Genomic DNA, 20931 nt, shown 5'->3' with positions numbered 1-20931 from the left:
CTTTTAATCTCCACAGTTATTATGTTTGTAATTACAAAAAAAATACCATTTATCAAAAAGGAAAGTAAAATAGTACAGTGCGATTTTACGAAATCATGTTGGTTGTGTGGTGGTATATAAAAGAAAAAGGGGGACATGTTGCAAAAAGCGAACACGACACGTTGCCTCACATGGAAAGAGTTCTATGGCCCCCGTATATTGTTTTTAGACATTAATGTGGCCGGACAGCCTGTCAAGAGAGAAATCCGCCACTAAAAATGTGAAACGTGCGTCCAAAACGACGGATCTTCTAACGAGGATGTACGTTCTCAGTAATTTTAATTTTCACCACCGTGGTCACGTTTCTGCTTTCTGCTCCATCACCCTCTCTTTTTATCATTATCCTAATTTCATATATGAATTTATACATTAGAATTTTTATTTTTATCAAAAGCATACACCTAGTTGTCTTATCCCAAAAAACCTATATTTATAAAATAAAAAAACTATATCTATAGTGAAATTTGTAACAAATTTCTCAGTTCCAAAATAAATAGTTGTTACACTGAAAAAAATGTTGCCGAGAAATTCAACTACCGTTGGGTAGTTGTCTAGAAAGTAGTTAATATAACTATACTTTTTTAGTTAATCTAATCATGTTGATGTAGTTAATGTAACTATTTTTAAGAAATTAATAAGTAATAGTTGATTTTACGTAAATATATAGTTAAAGTACAACTACAGGTCGGTAGTAAAATTAACTTTCTTGAGGTAGTAAAAACAAGTGGAATTGTAGTCAACTGAAAATTTGAAGAGTAGTAAATCCAACTACAGCTATTCACCAGTTATATGAAATGTACACTGAGAAAAATAATATCGTAATAATAAGAAAATAATTTAGTTAAGCATTTTTAGTTGGCCTTACTAAAGTATGGTTGGCACAACAGAAAAAAAAGTGGCAATCAATCGAAAAATTTAGTTTGCTCTACCAAAAAATATTTTTGAAGGTTTCATGTCTACGAACTAAACAGTTTGGTTCTCCGTACTAAATCGCTGGCACGCAGAATTGCGCACGCGCTGTTCTCGAAAATGTGGCGTCGGTCGTAGGGCCTAGTCAGTCGTGGACCTCTTCCGCGTTATGCTTATCCGATCATTTATGTCATGTGTTTTTATTGTTCGGCTGGTCTATTATCGTAGCAGTGTCATTAAAGTTTTATAAATATTTATTTTTTAAAAGTGTACTGAAAGTGTTTCTTTTATTTCGAAAGAATGGCTGACGAAGTGACAAAACGTTTGCTAAGAGAATGGGGGTTAGAATGCCTCGTGGCATTCTGTATCAACTTTTGAAAACTTGCTCCTCAATTTTATGCGATATCATTTTGAGATATTTCATGAAACGCGCGTAGTGTGTACTTACGGGAAGATAAATTATTTTTGTAATGTCTAAGCATAATGAATTTAATAAAGTTATATTATTAATCTCATCTCTCTTGAATTAAAATACCTTATTTTTTATACAAAATCGTAAAAATGACCAAATAAACTATTTTATATAAAATAAATTATTTAGTTATATTTCTACAAAAAAATTTTTTTTAATCAACGAAAACAGTAAGTTGAAATAACTAAATTTTATTTACGTCAACAGAACATTTTTTTTCATTCTAATAAATGTATTTATTACGTAGACTAAATTATTTGGTTACACCTACTAAATAATTCAATTGAGCGAAATTTAACGGTTGGACAAAAAAATTTAGTACTCCCAACCAAACGGGTTAGTTGCACATATATCAAATAAAAAATTTGGTAGGGACAACCAAACTTTGATACATGATACCAAACAGTTTTCTTAGTGTAGTAAAAGGAATTATTTTCTTTAATTAATATAACTGCTTTTTGAGTAGTAAATTTTTTATTAATTTCTATGATTTTATAGGCTTCAATAAAAATCTTGTTGTAGAATTAACAAGTCGTCTGTAATTAAAACTACTACTTTAAGTAGTAGATTTTTACTATTTTAATTAATTCGATAAACTTAAAGAAGATTTTTGATGTTGAATTTACAAATCGTTTCCAGTTAAAACTACTACTTTAAGTAGTAGATTTTACTACTCAAACTGGTACAATAGGCTTTAAGAACATTTTTGTTGTATAATTAACAAATCCTTTATGATTAAACCAACTACTTTAAGTAGTAATTTTTTACTATTTTAATTAATTCAATAAGCTTGAAAAACGTTTCTGATGTAAAATTTACCAATCGTTTCTAATTAAAACTACTATTTTAAGTAGTAGCTTTTACTACTTAAAGTGGTTCAATAGGCTTTAAGAACATTTATGTCGTAGAATTAAAAAATCCTTCACAATTAAAACTACCACTTTAAGTAGTAGATTTTAATGCACTATGCAATTAAACAACTTATAATATAATTAAAAGATAAAAAATTTACAAGTCAAAACTTAAAAAGGATAGTTATAGCAACTAATAAAAGTAGTAAAAATGACTACTTTAAATAGTTAAATTACCAATTGGACAAGCAGAAAGTAGTCTTCGAGTAGTTTGCAGACTGTCGTAGCGAGCGTGCGTGGTTAGTCGGTTAAGGTATCGGATAGCGAGCGTTAGGGTCGAGGGTTCAATTCCCGTCGGTTAGAAATTTTCTCTGTTAAGTACATAATCGTTAGGGCATAAAATAAGCGTCAGTATAGGAGAGAGGATGAAAAAATCAATTCTACTAATTATAAATAAAAAATAATTTTATTTTCCTATCTTATGTAGTAAAATCTACTACTTAAAGTAGTAGTTTTAATTGCAAAAGATTTATTAATTCTACAAAAAAATGTTCTTAAAACCTATTGAACCACTTTAAAAGTAGTAAAATCTACTACTTACATCTTGAGTTGTTTTAACATTTTTAAATTGAGTTAATACAATCACAAAATGTCATTCTACCAATTACATTTTTAATTGATTTAACTATTTTTATATAGTTAATACAACCGTTTAAATTCAGTTGAGAACCTATATTGTACTACTCAGAGTAGTTAAAATGTAGTAAAACCTACTAAATTTTTTTTCAGTGTAACACAAAAGAAATAATTTTTTTAAAATATTTTCTAGAGAATCGAGTGTTTTAATTAAACTATTGTAAATTTATTTATTTTTCTAAAATTAATTTAACCAAAATTTGTTTTCCAAGAATGAATTTTATTTCCAACAGTGAAAATAAAATAGGCAATATATATATATACGCATAGTGCCTAAGGGCAGTTTTTATGATTTTCAACCCATCGAGTCGTTTCTCATTTCGAAGCTGTCAATAGCACTGTCAAGAATGACGAGCACCTGAGCGCCTCAGGGTAAAAGTGTGGAACAAGCAATTTGTAAGATATAACATAAAACAATGACGTAGAGGCATGTAAAAATCGTTAAAAAAAAAAGAAGGAAATATTCAATAGTTCCTTTCATCATCCCTCCAATTCGAAAAACTTGTACCATTGTGAGGGGTTTTTTTCTTCTTAAATGTAAAATGAATTTTCTTAAAGCGTTTCAAAAAAAACCCCCCATCGTTAATATTATACAAGATTATGCAATCACATAAATATCAGACTACATTATATGCCACTGCATTTAGAGAAATTACACTGCGCATAATTATTCAGAACACCCTCGTTGTTGTCATGAGGTTGATGGATATTGATGATGCATAAGACCCAAGCGGAAATCCCACGAGCTCACCTCAATCTGAATTCGTCATCCGGAAAATTGACGATGTGTAACAACACTTTTTTCTAAAACCCCTCCAACTCCATAATTTTCATGAAAACCATTTCGTATAAACAATGAAACTAAAGAATATTGGAATTTTAAAAAATAATTTTCTATTTCGTAAATGATTGATGCAAAATGCTTCTAATAATCAAAGAGATTCTTCGAAATTAAAAATAATTAGTTTCTTCATATGTTTTTTATAATTACAAATATGGAAAGACTCAATAAGAAATAATAGACCCAAAAAAAACCCAAACCACTCATCACGGAAATTATTAAACAGAAGAAATGAATATGAAGTCAGAATTCCTCCATCACTCTCTAATTTTTTTAAATCGAAAAAAACCATCCTTAATCGGACAAATTCAAACTTACGAGATAAAAAAATTAAATAAAATATTTAAAAAAAAAAAAAAAACACACTGAAAAATAATAGTATTGAATCAAGAAAACCTATGTACTTGACAGTATTTTATACCAATATTTTCTTGATCCAAGAAAATTTACTTCAAACTAATAAAAATTTCTTGGATCAAGAAAATATTGGTATAAAATACAGTCAAGTAAAATTTACTTCAAACTAATAAAAATTTCTTGGATCAAGAAAATATTGGTATAAAACACAGTCAAGTACATAGGTTTTTCTTGATTCAATACTATTTTTTTTCAGTGTAGAACCTTACACCTACCTATTTTTTCTCCACTAACTAAATAACAAACTCAGAACTTATCCAGCAGCCTCTGAATTATTTTAAAATCGTAAAAACCACCCTTTTAACCCCTTGACAATCGATGGCCCATATATGTCCAAAAAAAGTTGTGCCACATTTGTGATTTTGGACATATATATCCACATTAGAAAAAAATTATTAAACATAATTCGATTTGAGTGTCAATGGATATACTTAGGTTTTCGGGGTCGCTAAATCCAAATTTGAGGTCAAATTTAAAAAATTCAAAATGGCGGACCCAATATGGCGGAAAAATTTAAAATTGATTCGATGCGTTCAAAATTCGGTACTCGGGGGTTTTTGGGGTCGCTGAATCCAAATTTAAGGTCGGATTTGAATTCAGCGACCCAAAAAACCCCCAAGTACCGAATTTTGAACGAATCGAATCAATTTAAAATTTTTTTCGCTGTATTGAGTAGCGATATTGGGTCCGCCATTTTGAATTTTTAAAATCTGACATCAAATTTGGATTCAGCGACCCCAAAAACCCCCGAGTACTAAACTTTGAACGATTCGAATCAACTGATATTTTTTTGAAAACTTTTTTTTGACCGTTTTTGGCCCACAAACGATTTTTCTACTAGACTGCGAAGGGTTTAATTGGACAGAATCAAACCTATGAGAAAGCAATTTTAATAAAAGGTCATTTATTAGAATGAACTCATTTTTAGGATAGTTTTACTCTTCAAATAAAAATAGAATTGTTTTGTCATGTTTAATTTTGAAAACTACCCTTAAATGTGACAAATTAAACGTTCAAGGAAAAAATGAATATAAAAATGAAATAAAAAAAAAAAAAATATATATATATATATATATATAGAAATAAAATAAATAGAAATAAAAAAATATATAAATATATAAAATATTAAAATGAATATATATTTATAATATATATATGAATATGAATATTTTTTTTTATATAAAATGAATATATAAAGTCGAATATCTTATAAAATTTATCGTTATCTTCATGTCTTTCTAGTTCTCAATTTTTGTGGAGATCTTTATTAATTTTTTTATTTCAATTCTCGGTGGGATGTTCTTAGGGTAATAGGTAATTATTTGAAATATTATTTTGGAATTCTATAAGATTCATAAACTTTGCTATAAATTGGTACGTATTAATATTTTGTTAATAAGTATTTCAGATGTTCCAATTAATATATAATTAAATATTCGATTATTGGCAATCTTTTTGGAACTCAGTAAAAGACAAAAACATATCTTTGACGTTTCGAGATCGGTACCGACCTCCTCATCAGAATTTATTAGTCAATTGATTCTGATCATATAAATATAAATATATAAATATTAATCCTTTATTTTGTTATATCACAAAAATTTAAATGGCAGGCGTTTTCTAAGTTACGATGTTGGACGCTAGGCGAGATAAAATAAATTTATATATTTAAAAAAAAATGCAAAGTTTTTGTGTTTATTTCAAAAAATTCGAAACTTTTATTATTATAATGCTTCCTCAATGTAGAAGTAATAAAATTATATTATAGATAACGTTATCACTATGAATAATTATTTAATTTAATTTTTAACATTGAAAATTAAAACAGTTTGTAACAATAGCGATATGTTAAATTTAAAGTTTTAAATAGATAATATTAAAGGTTACGTAGTAAAATATCAAAATGTTTACAATTGATTTGACGTCAATATAAATATTTTACTCAAGAATAAATTTGACTTATCAAATAAAAAATATACCAAATAGCCTATCATACACCTAAGAATTTAAAGAAATTCAAATTCCACAAATAGTAATACACAATTGTGTCAATAAGACAGTTTTTTTAAATTCAAATCCAATGATTACGATTAAACAATAATTTTTTAAAATGTAATATAATTTCATGTCAAAGGAGATATCAATTTGATATAAATATGAGGCAAAACAAAATACCTAATACATATCAGAAAGATAAAGTCTTTCAATCTTAAAAGGGGATCTTTTTAATATCACTAAAACTAACTTAAAACTAATAGTATTATTTTATTGTATACGAATTATCTACATTCAATATTTTATAATTGGCATTACAAGAATAAAAGAAGGTTCGTCAAAATTCAAAATTTTATATAGAGGAGAGTGAACAACAATTGGATCATTTCAATTTTCTGCAAAATGATTTTGAAAATTCATTTTCCAGAAAACTGAAATAATCCACAGTAAATCACTGATTTACTGTTGTCCACTCTTTTCAAATTAATCTCCTCTCAGTAGTAACAGAAACCGATTCTTCAACTCAAACTTTAAAGTATTTAAAACAAATTCCAAACTTATTCAAAAATCACTGATTTTTACTATTATTAAAGCAATGCAGATTGAACTAATTCTTAAAAACAATAATTTCAAAATTTTTAAAAATTCTTTTAACATCTTTTCAGAATACAAAAGAAAATCCATTGTGAAAAATGGAGATAGCCAACTCAGCAAACCCATTGGGAACACTTCAGATGGTCTCCATCTTGAGTTGCGTGAGATCATTGACTGATGTTCTCTACGCTGAAAATTTTCTCAACACTGGTGATCAATATAAACCAACACAAATAGTAAATGGCTTGTTTCACTATATTTTGGACAAAAATAATTTTGACATCAACCAAAGAAAACAACATTTATTTGAAAGAATTGGAAATAATTGTAATCTAACTGAAACCAAAGATCTCAATATCATTAACAAAAAGCTAAAACAAATTGTTGAATATCTCATCTTTAATGAATACAAAAGCATTGATGAATTTATGAAAAATATATTGGCATTAAATTCTTCCAGTGAATTATCACAGCTTTTTAAAGAAACGCTACAAGATGAATTATTTTTGCAAAATACAGAAGTAAAATCAAAAACCGAAGGAAAAATTCGTTCAAAACGTTCGCCATTGAGACGAATATTAATACCTGTAGCAAAAAAATTACCAGATGCTGCCAATATATTTTTAAAGAATGCAAAACTCTTAGGTAAGCCTGTTCGACAAGAATTAGTAACAAAATTTGATTTCGAAGAAGTAGAACGAAATAAATTACAAGACATAACCAGTAAATTTCAAAGTAAACCAATCGATGTAAATAATCCCATCAAAATCATAGACGCCGATATTTTTAATCAAATGAAATATTTAGAAGTAATAGACAAATCAGATTTATCAATCAATGAAGCAGTAAAAAGAATTGATTTTCTATATCCAATCAAAGAAAATCAGGATATTCGAAAAGAATTAAATGTTGAGGATGTATTGAATGATTTTAAAAAGAAAAAAGCTTACAAGGACATGAAATTAGAAGATTACTATGCTATAAGATGGTATGGCGTTCAAGGTCACAGGAAAATGGGTGGAAATTCAGATCAGGCACGACGAATGGAAAATGCAATATTAAGATTGTCCATTAGACAATTTTTTACACCTGAAGAAGAATATTCTCAAAATTTATATAGAGGTGAATTAAGAAATACAAAAGACGTTGAAAAAGAACTTTCTGCAAATGAATTTCAATTCACTAGATTTACATCGGCATCGACTGATAAAAATATGGCTATCTCATATTCTGGAGGTAAAAAATCCGAACCTGGAAAAACAAGTGTATTGTATGAAATGAATTTCAATGAACCAATAATAAGAGCAAGGGTACATCATTTAATGGTTAAGGATGAAAGTGAAACAATTTTAATTCCTGGTACTAAATTTCATATTGAAAGTAAAAAGGAAATTAAAAGTTGTAAGGCAAAAGAATTGGACGCTGATGTTAGATGTTTAATTGTTAAAATTTCAGCGTTGGATAATAAAAATACAGTAGCTGAACGTAGACAAAAAATTTTGGATGAAGTTAAAGCATTAGCACAAAGTGGAACAAAATTTTATTATGATCCACCAAAATAGAAGTAATTTTTTTTCTTTATATGGATAACAAAAAAAAGTATCCACATTAGTGATTTATAATTTTTGTTCGTAAATTATAACTTTCTGAATGTACTAAATAAATACGTATTGTGTGAAATTATTTGTTATATTTATTAATTTCTCTCGGTTAAGTAAATTAATTTATATTACAACTTGGACCTTAGAAAATTACTTATGGTTCCAAAGTTCTCTTCAAGAATTTTTGGATCTATTTCAAAATTATTAACGGATTTATTGATATCCTGCATAATTTTTATTATTCCTTTGAATCATTTTCCTTTTTGCAAAATTCTAAACCCGTACATTGTAATTAATAAATAAATGACTCCTGACTAAACTAACAGTGGTTTACAGTCTCAATAGTCATAAAGTGAATAGTATTCATTATGAAACAGATATATATGTGAGTTCTCATTTAATTTATTTACTAAACGCGAGTAATCAAAATGACAATAACTCTTCTATTTATTATTTGAAATTCTATGCGATGAGATATGTTAGAATTAAATATGATAAATGTTCAATGAAATGAATATCAGCTCATCAAGGATTCGTATTTAGCTTTTAAATAATAGTATGACATTAGTCACCCCTAAAATTTCCCGCGACAATTGTGGATCTCTACACTGGAAGGCATCTAAAGTACGATACAGGGATTAATGAACACAAAAGAGAGAAGAGGCAGAAGGAAATTTTATTGGTATATTTGTCGAAATGATAAATGCATGAGAATTGTGCAAACTTTAGGGATAGGCATTTAGTCACCCCAGGTCGTCTTTTAGCGATGGTTTCATATTTACTCTACAATAGTCGATATTTATATGTGTATGCGTGTGAAAAGTATAAAGCACACATAAATCTGAATTATCTTATTTATACGGAATACACGGATACTTTGACAAAATAAAAATATTGAAAAGCACGTCAATGTGAATCATGAAATGACATTTTTAACTGTCTTCTCTATACCACATACAGCATATAAATACACACTAATTGTCACATATCAAACAAAGGACTACAGTTCAAATGCTATAAATATAAATTACCTCTGCAACTTCGAATCGTAATTTTTTGCTTACATTCTTTATTCTGGGGTCGAAATAAAGTACCCAATTTTGGTACAAAGAATTTCAACCGGAACCCTAAAATTTTTGAAATAAGAACGTCATTTTGCTGCAAAAAAACAATTTGCAAACATGAAGAAAAATAAGATTGTTGTGCAAAGAATTTTTGAATTGTTGTCAGTAGATTTGTTGCTATTTCAATTCGAAATGTTAATATTACAATTTGGAATTTTGTCAATACAAATGTATGTTGTTTTAACAACAATACGAAGTTTTTGTTGTCAGTTTTGTTCAGTTTGCAATTCCGTACAGTTGCAGAAGCAAACTCTCTGTCGATTGCTGATGGAACAATCTGGATTTGTTCAACTGACAGGTTTATTGTTCCATGTCACGTGGTCATCTTGACTTCTCGCAAAATGGCCTGCAGATCGTCGCATCGTTTGCTTCTGGCACATGTACCACTTTTGCTTTTATTATTAGTTTTTTTTAAATGACAAAGTGCTGTTAGACAATGAATCCGGTTAAAGTGAGAAATCTATTGCAAGTGTAGTGAAAGGATGAAGAGACAATTTCATCGTTTATCGGTAAGTTATACTCGGTTACTATTGAACATAACCTCACCTTAAGAAATACAAAATATATATTAAATATTATACAAATTTCAACTCAAAATAGTTTTTTGGTTTCAGGTCAAAGAATTTGATTCAGAAGCTGCATGTTCCACAGATTTTTATCCAAATGAAACTAGTGATATGACCTACGGAAATCTGCTATCGATTATTTTAAAAGGCAAAGAAACTGCACAAATTGTATTAGACGGATCAAAGCTTTTTTAATACAACAAATTGTATTGCCGATTTAACAATTTAGTTTTGTTATTTCAACTGATCCATAACAATTTTCTTTGTTCATCAAACAATTCTGTTTGTTCACCGTACAATCCGAATAGTTTTAATAACAATTCCATTTTAACAATTTTTTTTGTCCCAAAAACAAATGGTTCTATATTGACAATCCAGAATTGTGTATACTTAATTTATAGTAACCACAACAATTCTTTTTTCTCCATGAAACATCATTAAATTTTTGGTTTCCATTTAAATTTCGTTGTACCACTTAGCAATTGTAATTTGAAGTTACAGAGTTTGTATTGTTGTATCATTACAATAATAAATAAACACTAAATAATATCATCAAAACACTTTTACTTTAATTTATATACGACATATAAATTTGACTAAATCGTTATTAGTACACTATATCTAAATGTCCATTTAACCAAAATGACTTTATGGCATTTCAATAGTGACCTATCATCAATGTTCTGTATATGGATTTCATCTATTCGGATGTAATAGAGTGTGTGCGACTAGCAGCTGCCCTCCACCCATTTATTCTCCGTCACGTCTAACAATTACGTATAAATTACATTTCTGACAGATCGACTTATCATCGGACCTATTATTCATCCTTTCAAGTCCCCGTGCCCTATAGTATAAGCTCATTCTTTCCCTTCGCATTGAGAATCTCGACTATATATATATATATATATATATATATATATATATATATATATATATATATACGGGAGAGGCACAAAGTTCAGAACTAATAATGTTTCTGTCCATCTATCCAAATCTCAATAATATATTTGTTTGCTCATTAGATATATTTCATCATCAGGTTATAAATATCATTTTATCTATATAAACGTCTAAACTAATCCAAAATTTATAGTTTCCAAATGAGATATTTTATATATATGCTGGTTATAGCAAATATTCAATTAAATAGAAAATAAAAATAGAATTCTGGAAAATTGTTTTCATTTAGTAGAGTTTAACAATACATATAATAATGTAAAACATAGAGGGGTGCATTATTATTTCATAAAAATCATTTAATTAAAATTTTTATTTTAAAGCATTTTATTAGAAATAATTATTTTTTTAGATGAATTTTAATTTGTCCGAAGTTTTTAATTGATAGAATTTTTAACACGCCAAATTTTAATTTGTCTGAAATTACAAAAATGTCCGAACAAACAATTAAGAGAAAGATTTCGGCGCAATTTTCAAAAATTAACCAATCACGATTTTCTTGATAATTTCTTATTCGTCAATTTTAAATATTGCTCCGAAATCTTTCTGTCGATTGTTTGTTCGGTCATTTGTAATTTCGGACAAATTAAAATTCGGCGTCTTACAAATTCTATCAATTAAAAATTTGGACAAATAAAAATTCAGTAGCTTAAAAATTTTCTAATGTAAAAATTCGTATAAAAAGAAATTCTATCAAGTTTTAATTTGAAAATTGAAAATAATTTATCTAAAAAATAATTATTTCTAATAAAATTCTTTAAATTGAAAATTCTAATTAATGATTTTTATGGAAAATTCAAGCACTCCAAATAAATCACTTATATTTTCATATTCTAAGACCTATACTAATTCATCCAAAACGAGCTCTCCCAAAGAATATTTGAACAAAACAAAGTACAAAACCATGTCAATTTTATTACATATATATATATATTATACAAAAGTCGTAAAGGTTGACCACGCCGGAAAAAGTTCAGTAACATATATAAACATATATATATATATATATATATATATATATATATATATAGTCATATATTTTGTATACGTATACAGTGAGCAGTTTTACAACCTGTTTTGTAATCATATCTGACTCTCTATAAATTATCTATGCAGTAAAAGTACAATATTGTCAGGTTAATGCTTCACAACGCCAGGAAACAAGAAATTTCACTTTATGTCATGGTCGCGTAGGACAAAATATACACATTTTATAACATGTAAAATGAAAAAACAAGCCATAACAAAACAGATAAAATTTCCTTTAAATTACATTTACATGTATGTAATTGGAAAGAAAAAAAATATTTATATATCAAACAATAAAAATATTGCGTAGATAAAATATTTATTGTGTTAATTCAAATCCTATTGGAACAATATATTTTTGAATAAAATAGTTTCTTTTTTTTTTTGAGTATAGACTTTTTTCCTCGATTTCATCATGAGACCCTTGCATTTATCGAAAGATCCCCAAGAGACTGTGTGAGATCATAAAAAACGAAATCACGAAAAATCTTTACGATCAAAACTTCATTTACAACAAAATAAAAAAAAAAAAAAAACAGAAAATAAGAAAAAATTTTGCGTACCAAAAATTGACTTAGGACGACATTGAAAATCCAATATGTGTCAAAAATAATATTATTATGATATTACTATTTAGGGTATAAAATAAATTTCAAATAAAAGATTTGGGTTCAAAGGACCCCGCACTTTTTACATTGAAAATGGCTTTCGGCCAAATCTTTTGAAACTCTGTGCTCAGAATTTCGGAATTCAAAATGGCGGATTCAATATGGCGGACACTCTTTCGAAAAATCACTTGAATTCACCTCAAAATCATTACTCGGGGGTTTTTGGGGTCGCTGAGTACGAATCTGTGCTCAGAATTTCAGAATTCAAAATGGCGGACGCGCTTTCAAAAAATCACTCGAATTTATTTTGAGGTGAATTCAAGTGATTTTTCGAAAGCGTATCCGCCATATTGGATGCGCCATTTTGAATTCCGAAATTCTGAGCACAGATTCGTACTCAGCGACCCCGAAAACTCCCGATTAACAGATTTTGAGCGATTTTTGATTTATTTGTGAAAAAGAAAACATTCATAAATACATTATTTTTACGTTATTATTTTTTAACTTTAAAGTACTGTAGATAAAAAACTACTGATAGGATTGAATTTTGGCATAAGGATTTTTTGTTCAGGAAGCCTTAAACTACAAAACTACAGAGTTTCAAAAGATTTGGTTGAAAGACATTTTCAATGTAAAAAGTGCGGGGTCCTAAACTTTACAAAGACTATATGTATATATATATATATATGGAACGACTTAGAAAATTGCTTCGCTACTTTTACAATATCTTTACAGAAGGAACGCATAATTTCCTCGTGTTGAGGCAATGACTAACATTAAAGCCCACCTCATAAAGAGGATACAATGAGACGAGCGGCAATATACGAGGCGTTTAAAGAGATATAGAACAAAGTCACTGTTTGCTCCTCTATCCATATAAGAGCAAAGTCACATCTTGTGTCATCGTGCTCTCTCTCTCTCTCTCTCTCTCTCTGTCTCTCATATAGCTTGCCAGCTACCAAATGAAATCATAATTCTCTCTTAGGGTGGCGTTATTTAGCTGGCACGCACGTAATTACAGCTAGGAATGAAAAACCCGCCGCGATTTATGGGTCACTGCATAAAACTTGCTTGCACATCGCAAAGCCACCATGAGCTTTTTGTTATTTATTATTCTTTCGCCAAAGATCTATAGTGGCAACTTATATATGCGTTACATTGCGGTTAGAGAATGAACAAAAATTCTATTATATATATACGCGCTATATATTTATAATTTTTGAATATAGAAAAAATGTTTTTCATTTTCAAAAAATGGCCACTTTATTTTTTTTTATGAAACTTTTTTTTATTATTATTCCCCTTGCAATCGAAAGATTTAGTTTTAAATATACAGGGTGATTAAAAAAAAAAATTAAAAAAAACCGTTACCATATCAACCATTACCATATGGTAGTAAACGTTACCTTAGCGCAGGCCACGTGCAGAAAATTTATTAATAAAAAAAGTAAACAATTGCTTATAATAATTATTATTTATAAAAAAAATATATCGCTAACCTTAAGCTGCGTATATCGGATGCATTATATGTTTCAGATGATAAAATTTGACGAAAACACACACGCGATTTAAAAAAGTTCGAACACTCCCGAAACTGCACGTTTAAAACAGAAAATAAAATACTTTTTCAAAACATTTTAACGAGCACGATTTAAAAAATTTCGAACACTCCCGGAATTAAAAAAATTAACTAAAACCTCAAAAAAGTTCGCGTATATGAAAATTCAAGCACTCCCGAAGATATTTACCTGAAATGTGAAAATATAAATTAATACACGATAAAGAATATATAGGTATATATAAATATTTAACACAAATTTCGCTTCTAAAATTATAGTAAACAGGTCAATACAAGAATTCCAACTGATTGAATTATGTTTCGGATTTTTAATTCACATTGTATGCAAGCATAAAGGTACACTGAAGAAAGGATTTGGTATTGACAACCAAACGTTTGGTTGGTATTTAAGCAACCAAATTTTTTTTTATTAAATCAACAAAATTTTGGTTGTGCCAATAAAACTTTAGTTAGGACAACAAAAATCCTTTTTTTCTAATTTTGATTGTGTCAAACAAATTTTAATTGAGACAATTAAAATTTTGTTGATTCAACAAAATAAAAATGGTTGCTTAAATACCAACCAAACGTTTAGTTGTGAATACCAAACCCTTTTTTCAGTGTAATAATAAAATTCTAAAATTGCCTCGACACAATTTAAATACTCTGAAATTATAATTATCAAATTTAAATATGTATTTATAAATTACATGACATTTTTAACTGGTGAGAAAAAAATACATTTTTAATTTATACCAAAATTGATAAGAAAAAATATCAAATGTAAATTAAAAATAAAAATGTGAACCATAACTGTCATCATCTTTGCACATGTTAGAAAAATAATAATTGATGAAGTCGTTTGAATTTGACTTTCACACATATATACATGTATATATATATAGAATATGAATATGTGTACAACAACAATATACTGACAAGATTCAAAGTGACATTTACAAGTTATAGATCACATGTATTTTCAACTTCTGTTCTATCTACTTCCGACATAGACGTTAATGCACTCGGACAAGGTGATCACGCGTGGGTTCATTCAAATGATTTAACGTCACATGACAGCGTGGGCTCTTCAGAAGTAATGTCAATTGACTAGAGCATCGAATTTGTTACATGCCTATAAGTAAATGATATAATTAAACATTGTCGTGACAAAAAAAAACTATCACCATTAATTATATGTAAAAAGACTTAATGGAATTTTACCACTTTGAAAGTGGGAAAGATTATTACCCACTATCAGAACGGCACTTTTACTGTCGATGGGAATAAAATTTTTAGGTTATGTAATTTTCCAGACGAGATGGGAAAATTGCCAAGAACTGTACAGTTACACTTTCTGGTATTTTAAACGCAGGAGAAAGTAAATATACAGACATCAATAAAATGTTACCGACTGAAATAAAATTGCTTTGAAAAAAGAGTACTTTTCCGAAATTTTATAAAATATTAAATTTTTATGTTTAGAAAAAAATATAGGAATAATTTATACTTTTTATGCGATTATACGATGAAGGTATTTACTTTTAAGTTATTAATATTCGCTAAAGAATTTTATAAAATAAAGAAAAAATAATTATAAACACAATTAGACTCTATATTTTATTCCTATATTTTTGCACAAGAAACATTAACATTTTTGTTTTTCATATTCAAGTTTAATTTAAATTATGAACAAAAACTTTTATGAATTGTCCTATGTAAGGATAAAATAACTCGTGTCGTAAAATTTTACCATTTTTACGTCATTTTTACAATCAAAAAGACAATTATCGATGAATGCCGACTGCTGCCGGGCATTAACGATTGCACACGGCGCATAAATCGTAAATGTATGCGTATATTATGAATTTCAATATTTGGGAATTTTCCAAAAATTGTTAATATTACTTTAAAAAAATTGTAATTTTACACGCTAATGTATTTTTCTAAAGAAACGGGAATATTACCAACACTTGTGATTATACTACATTAAAAACAGGAAAAATACTACAGTGTGGAATGGTCATTTTTGCTTTAGTAAGGTTACGTTCGCCAATGGTAATTTTCCCATCTAGTGCAGTTTCACAGCCTTCAGTCATTTCGTCCTTTTGAAAGTGGGTAACATTATTACCCACTTTAAAAGGAGGAATTTCGCCGAGGAATGAAAAATCTCAATATTCGAAATAGTAAAATTACCAAATATTGTATTTTCCATTTTGGACCCTGTATTATTTCTGCATTTAATGTAGTATTTGTGCCAGGGATTCTTAAAAGTAAAATTCCTATCTTTAGGAAAATTCTGTTTGGACTTTTTGCATAATTATAATTATGCACTCTAAAAAGAGGGTACTAAAATAGTACCAATTTTAGGTATTAAAATAGAACCAAAAGGCAATTTAGTATCTAAAGTTGGTAATTCGTTGTACAGTGTGATATTGTCATAAAAATTTGAAGCATCTTAAACTTTTTTTAAATATTCAGAAAAGGTTGAAAAGTTAAGGGTAAAGACAACCGGAGTCGAAATTTAGACTCTCTATAAGTTCTCTAAAAACCTCCTTTTATCCTCCTTTTATTCTCTCCAACACTTTCATACCCTCTCTTCGACCTCGAATTTGCAAAAATAGAAATATCTGCTATATTTGAGGCTGAAAGGAGGGTTTAAAGATCACTAGAGAGGCGTAAAAGAGGTTAAAAAACCAAAAAAAATAAAATTAAAAAAATGTAAAAATTCGATTTTTTTTCTTATGGACATTATTTATTAACCCTATTGAAGATATATTTATTGGTTTTTCTCGTAATACTATAAAACTTTTAGGAGGAATAAAACTTCGAAAAATTCAAATTAAGAGCATTTGAACCTTCGTGACGTCACAAATCATGGCGCATGACACGCAAACTTCTCAGGTATATGAAAAGCACAATTTTGAATATTTTTTAAAATAAACCTTTTGGAAAATGTTCAGAATAACATAGACTCTGTCTGTTAAGTGCGGAAAATTCAAAATTTTGCGTTAAAAAAGGTTTTTTAAACAATGTTTAAGTTGGTTGTCACAAGTAAGGAAAAATACACGAATTGCTTATATGTAGGCCATTTTTGGAAAGACCAGGATAAATAACTATTATTATAAATAATAATTAAAATTGTTTATTACTAATTAAACAATAAATTGTTGTTGTTTATTTCCTTTTTTTAAAAAAAAAAATACAAAAATGCAGTTTTTTCCTAATTTTGCTATATGCAAATTTAAAAGTTATGAATAATATTTGTTTAAAAATTGAATTATTCTTCAATTTTTTAAATAAATAATTATTTAATACTTCTTATGTTTTTTTCAAAATATCTCTGAAAAAAAACAGTTTTTTTCTAATCTTGAAATTTACCAATTTAAAAATTGTGAAACGTAATATTTGAAAATTGAATTAGTTTTCAATTTTTTAAATCAATAATTATTCTTTTTTATTAAAAAAAACACATATAAATTGAATTTTCAAAAAGCACTTTTAAAAAAGCAGTTTTTAGAGAATTTTTCAAATTACTTATCTCAATGTTATTAAAAATAATAACTAAAAAGCAGATTATCCTTCAATTTTTTAAATAAATAATTATGGTTTTATTGCGAAAAAATACTAGAGACATGCTGATTAATTTTATATAAATTTGAAAGTAATTTTTTCATTTTCCAGGGAAACATTCTATTCAAAAAAATGGAATAAAACTGATCATTCATACTCTATTACAATTTAGGTTCAATTGGTAGGTTTTTTTGAAGGTATTACGTGTTGTTTTAAGGTAAAAAAATAATAGAGACATGCTGATTAATTTTATTTAAATTTAAAAGTAATTTCTTCATTTTCCAGGAAAACATTCTATTCAAAAAAATGGAATAAAATTGATCACTCTTAGTCTATTGCAGTTTAAGTTCAATTGGTAGGTTTTTTTGAAGGTATTACGTGTTGTTTTAAGGTAAAAAAATAATAGTGACATGCTGATTAATTTTATTTAAATTTGAAAGTAATTTCTTCATTTTCCAGGAAAACATTCTATTCAAAAAAATGGGATAAAATTGATCACTCTTAGTCTATTGCAGTTTAGGTTCAATTGGTAGGTTTTTTTGAAGGTATTACGTGTTGTTTTATGGTAAAAAAATAATAGTGACATGCTGATTAATTTTATTTAAATTTGAAAGTAATTTCTTCATTTTCCAGGAAAACATTCTATTCAAAAAAATGGGATAAAATTGATCACTCTTAGTCTATTGCAGTTTAGGTTCAATTGGTAGGTTTTCTTGAAGGTATTACGTGTTGTTTTAAGGTAAAAAAATAATAGAGACATGCTGATTAATTTTATTTGAATTTGAAAGAATTTTTTCATTTTCCAGGAAAACATTCTATTCAAAAAAATGGAATAAAACTGATGATTTATACGCTATTACAATTTAGGTTCAATTAGTAGGTTTTTTTAAAGGTATTACGTGTTATTTTATGGTAAAAAAATAATAGAGACGTGCTGATTAATTTTATTTGAATTTGAAAGTAATTTTTTCATTTTCCAGGGAAACATTCTATTCAAAAAAATGGAATAAAATTGATCACTCTTAGTCTATTGCAGTTTAGGTTCAATTGGTAGGTTTTTTTGAAGGTATTACGTGTTGTTTTAAGGTAAAAAAATAATAGTGACATGCTGATTAATTTTATTTGAATTTGAAAGAATTTTTTCATTTTCCAGGAAAACATTCTATTCAAAAAAATGGAATAAAACTGATGATTTATACGCTATTACAATTTAGGTTCAATTAGTAGGTTTTTTAAAGGTATTACGTGTTATTTTATGGTAAAAAAATAATAGAGACGTGCTGATTAATTTTATTTGAATTTGAAAGTAATTTTTTCATTTTCCAGGGAAACATTCTATTCAAAAAAATGGAATAAAATTGATCACTCTTAGTCTATTGCAGTTTAGGTTCAATTGGTAGGTTTTTTTGAAGGTATTACGTGTTGTTTTAAGGTAAAAAAATAATAGTGACATGCTGATTAATTTTATTTGAATTTGAAAGAATTTTTTCATTTTCCAGGAAAACATTCTATTCAAAAAAATGGAATAAAACTGATCATTCATACTCTATTACAATTTAGGTTCAATTGGTAGGTTTTTTTGAAGGTATTACGTGTTGTTTTAAGGTAAAAAAATAATAGAGACATGCTGATTAATTTTATTTAAATTTGAAAGTAATTTCTTCATTTTCCATGAAAACATTCTATTCAAAAAAATGGAATAAAATTAATCACTCTTAGTCTATTGCAGTTTAGGTTCAATTGGTAGGTTTTCTTGAAGGTATTACGTGTTGTTTTAAGGTAAAAAAATAATAGAGACATGCTGATTAATTTTATTTCAATTTGAAGGAATTTTTTCATTTTCCAGGAAAACATTCTATTCAAAAAAATGGAATAAAATTGATCACTCTTAGTCTACTGAAATTTAGGTTCAATTGGTAGGTTTTTTTGAAGGTATTACGTGTTGTTTTAAGGTAAAAAAATAATAGAGACATGCGGATTAATTTTATTTAAATTTGAAAGTAATTTCTTCATTTTCCAGGAAAACATTCTATTCAAAAAAATGGAATAAAATTGATCACTCTTAGTCTATTGCAATTTAGGTTCAATTGGTAGGTTTTCTTGAAGGTATTACGTGTTGTTTTAAGGTAAAAAAATAATAGAGACATGCTGATTAATTTTATTTGAATTTGAAAGAATTTTTTCATTTTCCAGGAAAACATTCTATTCAAAAAAATGGAATAAAACTGATCATTCATACTCTATTACAATTTAGGTTCAATTGGTAGGTTTTTTTGAAGGTATTACGTGTTGTTTTAAGGTAAAAAAATAATAGAGACATGCTGATTAATTTTATTTCAATTTGAAGGAATTTTTTCATTTTCCAGGAAAACATTCTATTCAAAAAAATGGAATAAAATTGATCACTCTTAGTCTACTGAAATTTAGGTTCAATTGGTAGGTTTTTTTGAAGGTATTACGTGTTGTTTTATGGTAAAAAAATAATAGAGACATGCGGATTAATTTTATTTAAATTGGAAAGTAATTTCTTTATTTTCCAGGAAAATATTCTATTCAAAAAAATGGAATAAAATTGATCACTCTTAGTCTATTACAATTTAGGTTCAATTGGTAGGTTTTTTTGAAGGTATTACGTGTTGTTTTAAGGTAAAAAAATAATAGAGACATGCTGATTAATTTTATTTGAATTTGAAAGAATTTTTTCATTTTCCAGGAAAACATTCTATTCAAAAAAATGGAATAAAACTGATCATTCATACTCTATTACAATTTAGGTTCAATTGGTAGGTTTTTTTGAAGGTATTACGTGTTGTTTTAAGGTAAAAAAATAATAGAGACATGCTGATTAATTTTATTTAAATTTGAAAGTAATTTCTTCATTTTCCAGGAAAACATTCTATTCAAAAAAATGGAATAAAACTGATCATTCATACTCTATTACAATTTAGGTTCAATTGGTAGGTTTTTTTGAAGGTATTACGTGTTGTTTTATGGTAAAAAAATAATAGAGACATGCGGATTAATTTTATTTAAATTGGAAAGTAATTTCTTTATTTTCCAGGAAAATATTCTATTCAAAAAAATGGAATAAAATTGAT

The 20931-nt window shown here is 27.4% G+C and overlaps 1 protein-coding gene and 1 long non-coding RNA gene across 5 annotated transcripts in view; one reads left to right on the top strand and one right to left on the bottom strand.

Annotated features, from left to right (window-relative positions):
• LOC127284013 (uncharacterized) overlaps window positions 1-20931 on the bottom strand; it is a 70281-nt gene that overhangs the window by 9955 nt on the left and 39395 nt on the right. For all 4 annotated transcript variants that reach the window (XR_007843420.1, XR_007843421.1, XR_007843423.1 and 1 more), the window contains exon 4: window positions 14202-14450. This is a non-coding gene — a long non-coding RNA (uncharacterized LOC127284013). The remainder of the gene's footprint in view (window positions 1-14201; window positions 14451-20931) is intronic.
• On the top strand, window positions 6365-8494 carry LOC127284005 (uncharacterized). Its single transcript, XM_051309269.1, has 2 exons — window positions 6365-6552; window positions 6886-8494. Exon 2 carries the CDS (start codon window positions 6913-6915, stop codon window positions 8374-8376), a length of 1464 nt encoding a protein of 487 aa, XP_051165226.1. The 5' UTR covers window positions 6365-6552; window positions 6886-6912; the 3' UTR covers window positions 8377-8494.

Source organism: Leptopilina boulardi, unplaced genomic scaffold (assembly GCF_019393585.1).
Source record: "Leptopilina boulardi isolate dan_hultmark-lab unplaced genomic scaffold, ZJU_Lbou_2.1 LbouV2_316, whole genome shotgun sequence".
In the NCBI taxonomy this organism is placed as follows: Eukaryota; Metazoa; Arthropoda; class Insecta; order Hymenoptera; family Figitidae; genus Leptopilina; species Leptopilina boulardi.
The sequence above is the reverse complement of the archived record's forward strand: the minus strand, read 5'-3'. Positions and strand labels throughout refer to the sequence as shown.

Bases quoted from the DNA above. Each gene is read 5' to 3' on its own strand.
- LOC127284005 (XM_051309269.1), top strand. From the start codon at position 6,913: ATGGAGATAGCCAACTCAGCAAACCCATTGGGAACACTTCAGATGGTC.